This window comes from Thermobia domestica, chromosome 4 (genome assembly GCF_964235325.1).
Source record: "Thermobia domestica chromosome 4, izTheDome1.hap1.1, whole genome shotgun sequence".
Lineage (NCBI taxonomy): Eukaryota > Metazoa > Arthropoda > Insecta > Zygentoma > Lepismatidae > Thermobia > Thermobia domestica.
The window spans coordinates 319311673-319324080 of NC_137457.1; the positions used below are offsets into that span (position 1 = coordinate 319311673).

General features: G+C 36.6%; 2 protein-coding genes across 2 annotated transcripts in view; both read left to right on the plus strand.

The window, feature by feature from the left end:
* LOC145683557 (phospholipid scramblase 2-like) overlaps positions 1–12408 on the plus strand; it is a 149547-nt gene that overhangs the window by 131794 nt on the left and 5345 nt on the right. The gene's annotated exons all lie outside the window — the stretch shown is intronic.
* LOC145683212 (uncharacterized) lies at positions 4175–9430 on the plus strand. Its single transcript, XM_081754576.1, has one exon. It carries the CDS (start codon positions 4175–4177, stop codon positions 9428–9430), a length of 5256 nt encoding a protein of 1751 aa, XP_081610702.1.

The following is a 12408-nucleotide window of genomic DNA, read 5'->3' on the forward strand; positions in this document are numbered from 1 at the left end:
CTTTTGATGGCATAAACTTCTATATGTTCCATTTAAAAAAATACAACTTTGTACTGAGCTGGCAACACTGTTGACCTGGTAACATTGTGTGGTACCTCACAAGACGTCCCCCTTCCACAAGTATATGGATCCACCACACTCTTGCTAATATCTCTTCTGGTTTCCGATTTATTCAGGGCTGTCCAACATTACTGAACCACCCTGTATATATATATATATATATATATATATATATATATATATGTATGTATGTATATATAGGGTAATAGGTAACTCCACCGACAAACTTTGGGAGGCGATTCCTTATACGAAATGAAGGAAAAAAGTTCTAATAAACATGGGCCGAAAATACCTTTCAGAGTTATGATCCATTGAAAATTCGAAAAAATCTCTTTTCAAAACTCCCTAACTTAGAAACTATAGGACCTATCCCAAGCAGTTTAAGAAATTACACAGGAACTGGAATACACTCTATCTAAATATCGATGTTTCAGAATTCACCGGTACCAGCGAAATGAACGCACCATTAGTACTTACAGGAGTATCCCTATACTTCAACTTCCTTTTCACAGTTCCTTTCACCGATAACGGAAGATGGTAAAACATGGATATTTAGATAGAGAACATACAAGTTCCTGTGTAATCCCTTAAACCACTGGGGTGGATCCTATAGTTGCTAAGTTAGGGAGTTTTGAAAAATGATTTTTCGAATTTTCAATGGATCATAACTCTGAAAGGAGGCATTTTTCGACCCATGTTTATTAGAACTTTTTTTTTCATTTCGTATAAGGAATCACCTTCCAAGGTTTGTCGGTGGAAATACCTACCACCTTGTATATATATATATATATATATATATATATATATATATATATATACAGGATGTTCAAAAAGTTATGCAAACTTAAAGAAACATATTATTATTCACATTTTCAACATATACGTATTCAAAGTGGCTTCGATTTTTTGTTACTGTACATGGCTTAGTTCTTCTTAGTGCGTCCACTACCTTACCTATCTCCTGGAACTTGTACAGTCGCTTGATGAGGATTTGTTTGAAGTCCACTGGTTCTAAGCACAATTGCTAGTGCGAATGTACTCTGCCACAATGAATATATGCTCTTGCAGCCTCTACCCAATGGCTGATTATCTATAACGAAACTAAAAGAACTCATTACATTCCTCACAAGATTGCATAATTTTCTGAAGGTCCTGATTAGATGGTCCAAGGCCGATTATATAATATAAGGAGGGTTGACGTCAGGAAGGGCATCTGATTGTAATATATATATATATATATATATATATATATATATATATATATATATATATATATATATATATATATATATATATATATGTGTGTGTGTGTGTGTGTGTGTGTGTCAAAACGATATAATGGGTTCTATAAATACAATTTTGGGAAGGCTTTGCCCAACGTTTGTGAGAAATAATTAAGGATTACCAAGTGGATGACATGCTGGGTTAAAAACTAATTTAATTTGTTTAATAAGAAATTTGTTTCAAGAAATTTGTTTCATTAATCATTTTATTTTAATATTTTTTTTATTTGATAAAATTTCTAGCTTTATTTTCATTTATTTATTTATTTTTTATTTATTTATTTATTTTTTTTTTTGGTAAAGCAATGTAGCATATAAACTTCTTTGATAATATTTGATTTGAGACTATTTTCGATTGCAAAGAAGTTTAGATTGAGAATAAAATTTGTTTGCTTAAAATGTTTAGTATAAAACACTTTTTTCTGCTCTTAAAAACTGTTGGTGAATACTCATTCGCTAGAACTGTTTAAGGTAATGAAATCGTTCAAAGTACCTAATAAAGATGTAATATGATAGGCAGGTACTGTGTATGTGTCCCTGTGTGTGTGTTTTGAAAAAGGGAGAAAGTGTCATAGAGAGAAAGCATCCTATTCGTTGTACCTCCCGCAAGGTTGAAAGAAAACGAAAAAAAAAAAAAACAAACCGAAACAAAAAAAAAACTGTTAGTAGTTAACGAAGAAGAACTGCATGTAGAGTAGAGGAGTCGCTGAAATTAACTTGTAACGAGGGCGATTACGAAACATCACCTACTAATTGAAATCATGATTATTTTCCAATAAAGTAAAATTCAATAAACTTTCTTGTTATTGTTCGTCCCTCAATGCATACTCATCTCATGGTTAATTATCCCATATCGGACTTCCGAAGAAACTCATCGAAACAACTTATTGACCGTGCCAATAGCGACTACTCTCAGTCATGACTCCGTTTTCTTTCATTCAGAAATAGAAAAGAAAAGAAGGAAGTAGAAGGGTAAAAGAAGGAGGTAGGAAAAGGGAGGAAAAAGAAGGAAGACAAATAGGATATTTTAATAAGAAACAGATTACTGGATAATTCCGGAAATATAATAAGAAGTCGGGAAAGTCGTTGAAAGATGAATCATTTTAAGTGTTATTAACGACTAATTAATTTTAGAATGTTTCGGAATAGACACATGTTCCTACATACCACCCCGACCTAGCTCCAGGCACCACGTTCGTGGGGTTGCCCAGACCTAGACCAGGAAAGGAGAAAATCGAATTTATTCTTTGTAATGTTATTCCAAACGATGGTTTAAACCATCCAGTATCTGGACTCTGTTCTCTGGGATCGACCACACATATGAATTAGCCAAGAAACAATCAATCAAAGTTATAAACTCAATATAAATTTATGTATCGTATCAATAAGAGTTTGAACTTTCTGGAAGAAAAATGTCATATTTAGGCTCATCCTGCTATTTTCGTCTCACTCCTAGAGCCGATTTAAACCGTTAGTAGCGGTCCTTCATGACCTAGGTTATTTACCTTAACACATATATTAAAACATGACACATATAGTGTAAACGTTAATATGACAACTGATATTACTAAAATTACTTAAATTAAATCTATCATGCATTCACTCGCTCACTTACTCAGGACAGTGTATATATGTTTAAAGGAAACCAACTAGCTACAAAGGTACAAATAATTTATTACATTCATAGTGAAAAGGAAAAGACAAAAAAATAATTATAAAGAAAATATTAAAAGCACAAGTTCTTGGTTATATATGAATAGAATACATAGAGTTATACTTTAGTAAGTCTTTATACATTTAAAATTGACAAATGATCATATTGACAAATGGAAAGAAAAAGAATTATTACATATATTATATCTTAGGCATGCTAAAGCGAAATTATGATTTGCGACATACGCAAAGAAGACACTTATTTTACTTAAAAAAATGGACAAAGAAAAAGAAAAGAAAGAAAAAACTCTTGGGTGTAATAGAACTTATGAGTCTTTACTTCACATTGAGCAATAAAATATTAATAATTCCGAGCGTTCAAATCACAAATCGCGCACTACTCGTAGCGTCCAAAATATTTCGCTCCATTTAACTTAGTTTGTGATTATATATCTACCTATCTATCTATCTATCTATCTATATATATATATATATATATATATATATATATATATATATATATATATAACTATTGGTTTATAAAAACCATTCATCAACTATATTTAGTTTGTGACTATTAGCAGTTTATATCTGCACTCGCATACTGCGACGTTTATACCCATCTAGGGATTTTAAAATTCACCTTCCGCCAGAGGATGCTTCACCTCTTAGTCAGTCCATTTACAAATTTATTAATAAGATAATTTTGAGTTACTTGTTCATCACTGGGACACGTCACGAGACCTTTCATTTATCCAGGATCACTTTTGTGTATGTGTATATATATATTTTTTGGATTTGAGATGGTCTTCCACAGGTGTAAGAAGTATAATGATTTAAATTAAGGAAATACACTGGTCAAGTCATAGGATACATATGCAGGTGAGAGGGATTAAAGGTACACTTTCCACAATGGTTTTAGGTTGGTAGCTCAGGAATAATATTCATTGTTGGGAATAGGAGCTGGCAACATTGTGCCTTGTTTGCAGTTCAGCTGCTAGAAGAAGAAGAAGGACTAGAAAGTTGTGGCCGCATGGAGCTTGTAGAAGCTATTTTCTGGTGTTACGTTCTTTTGTGGAAATAAAAGTGAATAGCTGGAAATAAAAAGGTTTCATTCCTCTAAAGTGTAAATCTTTTGATTTCTAACATCTGGCGACCGTGACAGGACACAATAGACCATGGAGGAAATGAAAAAACAGCGTAAAATCTTGAGAGCAGCATTCACTAGGTTGCATACGAACTGTTCGGAACTGTGTAGCGCAGAACTTAAAAACGAAAGTGATATTAGTGGTACATTTCAAGTGTTAAAAGAGAAATACATGAAAATGAAGGAGATAGATGAGAAGATAATGACATCAGCAATAGAAGATAATTGGAGCGAGAAAGAGCTACTAGAAGAAACGGAGCAAGCAGATAAGTATTCTTTAAAATTCTACCAAATTAAAAACAAGGTTGAGGCTGCGTTGCATGCGTGTAAAACGAACGAGGGTAGTGGTAGCACGAGTAGTGAAAGAAACTTTAAACTTCCAGAAGTGGAAATTAAGAAATTTGATGGTAATTTGAAAAACTGGCTTCCGTTTTGGTCACAGTTTGTGCGCATAGACGAAGATAAACGGATTCCTAATGTAGACAAATTCCAATATCTCATTCAAGCTATTGTACCGAACACACGTGCACGTCAGTTCGTAGAAAGTTTTCCCCTGTGTGAAGATAACTACCCGAAGGTTATTCAGGGTTTGAAAGCGCGTTTTGGACGTGACGATATGTTAGTAGAGGTATATGTTCGTGAACTTTTAAAGCTAGTGTTTCATAATCTAAGTAACAATGGTAATCTAGAATTGATAGACCTGTATGACAAGTTGGAATCTCAACTTCGCGCTTTAAGTACTTTAGGTGTCACAACAGATAAATGTGCTGCCATGCTGTATCCCCTTGTGGAGTCATGCTTACCTGCTGAACTATTGCGTACGTGGCAGAGGGACAGTACAAACAGTGCAGACGCAACTTTAGAAAAACGTTTGGAAGACTTTATGTCATTTTTGCGGAAAGAAGTAGAAAATGAAGAAAGAATAGCTCTTGCTGTGTCCGGGTTTGATATACAAGACACCAGTAATGTGGGAAAGAAAAAGAAAGAACGCAGTAATCGTTCCGATTTTGTACCAACTGCCGCTGAATTAGTTAATTGTAAAAATGGTGTAAAGTGCATTTTTTGTGATCAATGGCACGCAAGTGAAAACTGTGTAAAAGCCTGTAATTGGACATACGAGGAAAAAATAAACATTTTGAAGGGAAAGGGATGCTGTTTTCGGTGCCTTAAGAATTCGCACAAGAGTTCAAAATGTTATGCTAAGTTGACTTGTAGTGCATGCAAGGGGCGTCACGTTAGTGTTATGTGTAGTGGCAGAAATAAATCTAAGAATGCGTCAAGTAACGGTGATAAACAGACTCATGTGAAGCATGTTATCGAAAACACACTGACAAACAATGAACATTCCGAAACATTTTTACAAACATTGGTAGTAAAAGTGAGAGGGCGGAATTCAGAAAAGGACGTCAGGGCGATTATAGACACTGGTTCACAGCGATCTTATATCTGTACTAGCTTAGCGCAGGAAATGAACTATGAAGTATTACGAAAAGAAACTGTAGCGCACGCTCTTTTTGGAGGTGTATTTTCAGAACCATGTGAACATGACTGTTTTCGAGTTAGGCTAACCAACCTCAATGGTGATTATGCATGTAATTTTGAAGCACTGAATCAGGATGTTATTTGTAATAGTGTTACATCAATCATAGATGGTCCTTGGTTATCAGAGTTACGGGAAATGGGTATAGAAATATCCGATAATCAACCTGGCCCAATCGCAATTTTAATAGGAGCGGACATTGCCGGTAAACTTTTCACAGGTAAGAGAATTGCTTTGAAAGTTGGCCTGATTGCTGTGGAGACATTGCTCGGCTGGATTTTAATGGGAAAAATAAACAGGAAGGATTCTGTTAGGTTTTCTACAATGCAAGTCACAACGATGTTTTGCAAATCAACACCTGTTTCAGACTTGTGGAAACTGGATGTTTTAAGCATAACCGATCCAGCGGAAAAGAAAACGAAAATGGAGGCGCAACAGAAAGTAATGGAATATTTTAACCAGACAACGACCATTAACGCTGACGGGAGGTATGAAGTAAAAATGCCTTGGCTAATGGAACATCCACCTCTCCCCAACAACATAGATACCTGTAAAAGAAGACTGAAGAATGTAGTTGCTAGATTGAAGGCTGAAAACTACTACGAAATGTACGAGAAGGTTCTGGAAGAGTGGGAAGATGAAGACATCGTAGAGGAAGTTCCTGCGGAAGAGATAGAGAAGAAAGGCTACTACTTACCTCATCGTCATGTTGTTAAGATGACTAGTAGTACGACGAAGATCCGTCCAGTATTCGATGCCTCAGCGAGAGAGAAAAATCATCCATCTTTAAATCAGTGTTTAGAGAAAGGAATCAATTTGATAGAAATTATTCCAGCGATTCTGACACGTTTTAGATTGAACAAGTTGGGAGTTGTGTCTGACATAAAGAAGGCGTTTCTACAAATTTCCCTGTGTAAGAGTGACCGAGACTATTTACGATTTCTTTGGATAAATGGAGAAGGTGGTATAAAAATATATCGTCACAAAAGAGTAGTGTTTGGCGTGAGTTGCAGTCCTTTCCTGTTGGGAGCCGTAATAGAGCATCATCTTAGGCGAGCACTACCAAAGTGTAATGAGGGTCAGAGTAGTTATGCTAAGGAAGTCATTTTGAAGTTATTGAATAGTTTTTATGTAGATAATTGTGTCACTAGTGTCAAAAATGAAGATGAGCTTCGTCAGCTTAGAGAAGAAGCCACGAACTTAATGGCGGAAACGAAATTCGAACTTCGAGGGTGGGAGCATACCTCTTTAGAAAACACACTAGAAGAGAATAGAGTTCCTGTACTTGGCCTACAATGGGAAACTGTTTCAGATGTGTTGGAATTACGACCAGAATGTTTTGAGGGTACAAAACCTGCGGTTGTCACGAAGAGAATAATTTTGTCATTTGCTAACAGAATATTTGATCCTATTGGTGTCACGTGTCCAGTAACGTTAAGCCCGAAAATTCTTTTACAACAAGTATGGTTATCGAAGGTAAATTGGGACGAAGCGGTACCAAAGGAAGTTGAGAAGAAATTCCTACAATGGATCAAAGAGTTGCCTCATTTAAAGAGACTTGTCTTTCCAAGATGGGCTGCTGGAGATTGTAAGAATTGGAGCCTACATGCATTCTGCGATGCTAGTGAGAGATCGTATGCTACGGCTGTCTTTCTCAGAACTGAAGAAAAAGGACAAGTGAAGGTGCAATTGATACAGGCGAAATGCAGGGTTACTCCGATGAAGAAGTTAACCATTCCTCGACTGGAATTACTGGCAGCTACAATTGGTGCAAGGTTAGCTACTACAGTGAGAGAAACATTGGATGTTGAGGATGTACCAATTTATTTCTGGACAGATTCTACCACCGTTTTAGCATGGATTAAGCGGGATATGCCATGGAATACCTTTGTGTGGAATCGAATACAAGAAATAAGAAGATTAAGCAATTCAGGCAACGAGAGTTGGAGATTTGTTCCAGGAACCATGAATCCAGCTGATCTGCCCTCACGAGGATGTTCACCTGAACAGTTAGTTGCGTCAAAATGGTGGGAGGGTCCAGACTGGTTAAGACGACCAATAGAAGAGTGGCCGGAGCAGAAGTACACTTATCAAGAAGAAATAATCTCAGAAGAAAGAAGAAAAAACATTGTATCTGTAATGATTAATGCCAAAGAAGAAAACCGTGATTGGTACTACCGCCGTTTTTCAAAATATGAACAGATAATCCGCATGGTTGGTTGGATCAAGAGATTCATCTTCAATTGTCGTAATGGAAAGAAGAGAAGACAAGGAGAATTATCGGTAGAAGAAGTGACAGCTGATGAGAAAACAGTCCTTAAACTCGTTCAGAAAGAGTCATTCGACGGCGTAGAAGACCTAAAGTTGAAGTCACTATGCCCATTTGAAGACAAAGATCAGATCATTAGGCTGAAGACGAAAATTGTAGAGCTTTCAGATTCAGAAGTGTTTCGGTATCATGTTGTATTACCAAACGCACATCCTGTGGTCAAGCGGTTGATTCATGACAAACATGTAGAATCTTGTCACGTTGGAGTGCAGGGTCTGATGAGTCTTCTCAGAGAAAGGTACTGGATTATAAGAGGAAGGCAAGGCGTTCGATCCGTTGTTAGAAGGTGTGTCGTCTGTAGAACATACAACGCCAAGAAGATGGAGACCTGTCCCGTGGCCTTACCAGAAGATAGAGTTAAGGAATCAGCAATCTTTGAAGTCACAGGATTGGATATGGCGGGTCCAGTAATACTAAGAGATGGCAAGAAAGCATGGATTTTTATCTTCACATGTGCAGTGTATAGAGCGGTACATCTAGAATTAGTATCTGGATTGTCAACGGCCGATTTCCTTCAAGCGTTGCGGAGATTCGTCGCTAGAAGAGGACGTCCATCAGTAATCTACTGTGATAATGGTACCAATTTTGTCGGTGCAGAGAGCTTGTTAGACAAACTCGAGTGGGAGAAGATAGAAGCGTACACCACTACGAAGCGTATCAAACGGAAATTTATTCCTCCCACATCACCTTGGTGGGGCGGCTGGTGGGAGCGTCTGATTAGACTAATGAAACAGTTGTTGAGAAGAGTACTTGGAAGAGCTTCCCTGACTTATGAAGAATTTAACACAATTCTTTGTGACTGTGAAGCAGTTATAAATTCCCGTCCTTTGACATACGTTTCGGAAGAAAGTTCTGATTTTGTGCCTTTAACTCCTCTAATGTTCCTACAACAGAATGCTGAAATTGGAGTACCTGACATTGATGTCATAGAAGCGGGGAGTCTACGAAGAAGACTGAAATACATTCAGGATATACGGAAGATTTTACGCAGTAGGTTTCGAAAGGAATATTTGGGACAGTTGGTTCAACATTGGAGAACCAGAGTAAATTGTAAGAAGATAGAAATAGGAGAGGTTGTTCTAGTGGGAAACGACAACTTAAAGCGGTTGGAATGGCCCCTAGCACGTGTTGTGGAACTTATACCTGGCCGTGATGGAAAAGTTCGTCTGGTGAGACTAAAGACCGGCGCGGGGATGATGGTGAGACCTCTTCAACGTATCTTCCCTTTGGAAATCAGGTCCGAAGAAGCTGTTGAACAGAATGTACTTAAGAGGAGACTGGTGGTACGAGAACCGAGAAGTGGAACTGATCAATGTGAAGGTGAAAAGGAATCTCAAATTATCACTACTAGAACTGGAAGAGCTGTGAAACCTCCCAAAAGATTGTCTCTTTTTACGTATTGTAATCCACAGTTTTAATGATGGGATGGTTGAGTCACTAGTTCCCTTACGTGACTCAAGGTGGGAGGATGTTGGGAATAGGAGCTGGCAACATTGTGCCTTGTTTGCAGTTCAGCTGCTAGAAGAAGAAGAAGGACTAGAAAGTTGTGGCCGCATGGAGCTTGTAGAAGCTATTTTCTGGTGTTACGTTCTTTTGTGGAAATAAAAGTGAATAGCTGGAAATAAAAAGGTTTCATTCCTCTAAAGTGTAAATCTTTTGATTTCTAACATTCATTATGATGTGGGTTACATTTAGACCTGCCGTTACTTCTTAATACATGCCATTAAATAATGATTACATAAGTTATGATTTACATCTATTCAGAAGAGAGGAAAATTATTTGAGTGCACGGCGGTATTCTTAACAAAATCTATATTATTATATTCGTCGGAAACTTACTTGTAAACTATAGCAACCAGTACACGTTTGGGGAGACAGACACGAGCGCTCTTACATATATTCATATAATACATTTAATATCATACTTTTACTTTAACATCATATTCACATACTAAGCACATGTACATTTCGACGTATTCATTTATCTCTATATATATATATTTATATTTAATAAATGCGCACACATTTAATTACATAACCCCAACAATAATTTCAGAAAAGGTTGCAAACATTGTACAAGAGAAACAAATGACTTCCGACATTACATATGAAAAAGAGAATTGATTTTTTTACCTGATACCGCGCATCTATAAATTTCAACGTTCATATAGTCAATTCGTGCATGAATCGTAAAAAAAACTGTGAGGCAGGCACGTAACACAGAACATTCCTAAAGATATAAATAGATAAACCAAAATACAATTTCTTGGCCCAGGTTAACTACAAAATAAACGAAAACCAAAACGGAAGGAAAGTGACCGATGGATTTAAAAAAAAACTTAGCGGGACGACGGTGAAAGAACGTAATTGAAGTGTCGTCAAATATAAAGTCGTTATTCATTTTGGCAATAGGTCAAAATGTGATGGAGGACTCAATCAGTATCTACTCTATCCATGAATTGTGTCTTGCAACGTCTCAGCTGGTAATTTCAGATCAGAGTTGTACGTTAAATAAATTGTAAGCGACAAGTTCAAAATCGGGGGGGGGAGGTTGAAAATTTTAAAAAAATCTCGAAGTAAGAAGAAAGAGACAAGAGAGAGAAAGTGGCGCCAACGAAAGGAGAAAGATTAAAGTACTACTCACTACAGAGAAGAGTGATCGAATTTAAATATATAACAACTCATAGCCAAAAATATTCACATATGCCGAAAGAGGGTGGTTTACTTAAATACGTAAACTAGGTCCTGCTGCCAAGGATGCAAGTTCTGTGTCCATCAGATCCCAATCCCACAAGAGTTTGCTTGTAAGATTGAAATCCGAGCCCCGTATCCGGCCCAGACCAGCAGGATAAAAGGAGAGGGGGAAGGGACCAGGTAACTGCGTCCCCAATTTTGAGATCTCTAAGGAAAAATATTCGACCCCTCAGAAGAACTAAGAAGGTTCTAGGACAGTAATGAAACTAGAGTAAAAGTATTAGCTAAGATATCCCTAACTAATGATTTGCCGAAATAATAAAAAAATTAAATAAACTGAATTTTGGATCGGTGATTTCAATTACCAAAACATCACCGATAGCTACCCTGCGCAGACACGCCACAGTCTGGGATGTCGTTAATTTCCCTCGTCTAATTAACTAAGAAAAGAAATGAAAATACTTAAAGGGACTAGGGGTCGATATCCGGGTACGCGAAAATTAATTTCAATAACTAATTGTTTTAATTCTGTAACCCAATCAGAGCTGTCGCCTCCATGAACATTGTAAGCTAGCCCGAGTAGGTAACGTGGAAAAAAATCTCACGGAGCAGGATATTCTATTTTAAGACCGACCCCAAAGAAAAAAGAAAAATAAAAAAAAATATTCATTACAGCCCCGTTGTGTAACAACTATTGTCTTTCCATAATTGATTATTAAATATGTCCAGTCAGCGATTATATGCTGCTACAAATATTATTAACCGAGATTATTATGAACGTATACGACTGCAATAACAAATTAAGCTATTAAGCACTAACATAGTCCGGCAATATCTCACCCACATGTTCGCAGGATGCTCCGCTGTAGGGGCCAGAACCCGAGATGTTGCTAGCTATACATGATCCTTAAATATATATATATATTCTTTTACCGAAACGTGACTAAACATAAACTGGGCTTATATATATATATATATGTATATGGGTGTCCTCTCATTCATTTCGTTTCACAATATATTCATACTATCATTTTATTCATTTATTACGACGTCGTATTTCATAACCACCCTATTTCTTTAACTACACCCAGACTATATGCACACTTCGTCATATACTTCTAAATCTATAAATCATTGCCAACGTTTCATGTTCCGGCCACCACACAAAACATCCCTCGAACTCAAGACTCCCTTACCACGCAACCAATACTATGTTATACTTCGTAGCTTCATGTAAAAAAAGAAAAAAATATGTACGTTCACAGAAAGTAGAGTTCTCCACGATATTATTTAATTTTATAAAATTCTGACAACAATGAAATTATTCTGCAGCCACAGAGAAAAAAAATGAACATTTAATATAATTTCAAAGCGAAAAACTAGCATCATATCGCCCGACTTCTGTTAAGAATTTACGTATTGTTTATTTACTTAAATATTTCGATTTCTAGACTAAGTAGAATGTTGTAATTTTCAGAAAATATTAATTTTGGATCACTTAACCTAACTGTATATGCATTTGGGCTGGGAATTATATTTACTAGGTTTTATTTCGAAAAGAAAGGTCAATTTCATGGAAACTAAATCACTAAGAACATCGACATAAGGATGACGGTTAGTACTGAATTTTGACACTAGGGGCTAGCGACGATATGATCAACCCTTGAACCACTGAATGTGACCTTGTACACGGAATTTTGAT

What these genes read in the sequence shown, in the direction of transcription:
- LOC145683212 (XM_081754576.1), top strand. Translation starts at nt 4,175, where the DNA reads ATGGAGGAAATGAAAAAACAGCGTAAAATCTTGAGAGCAGCATTCACT.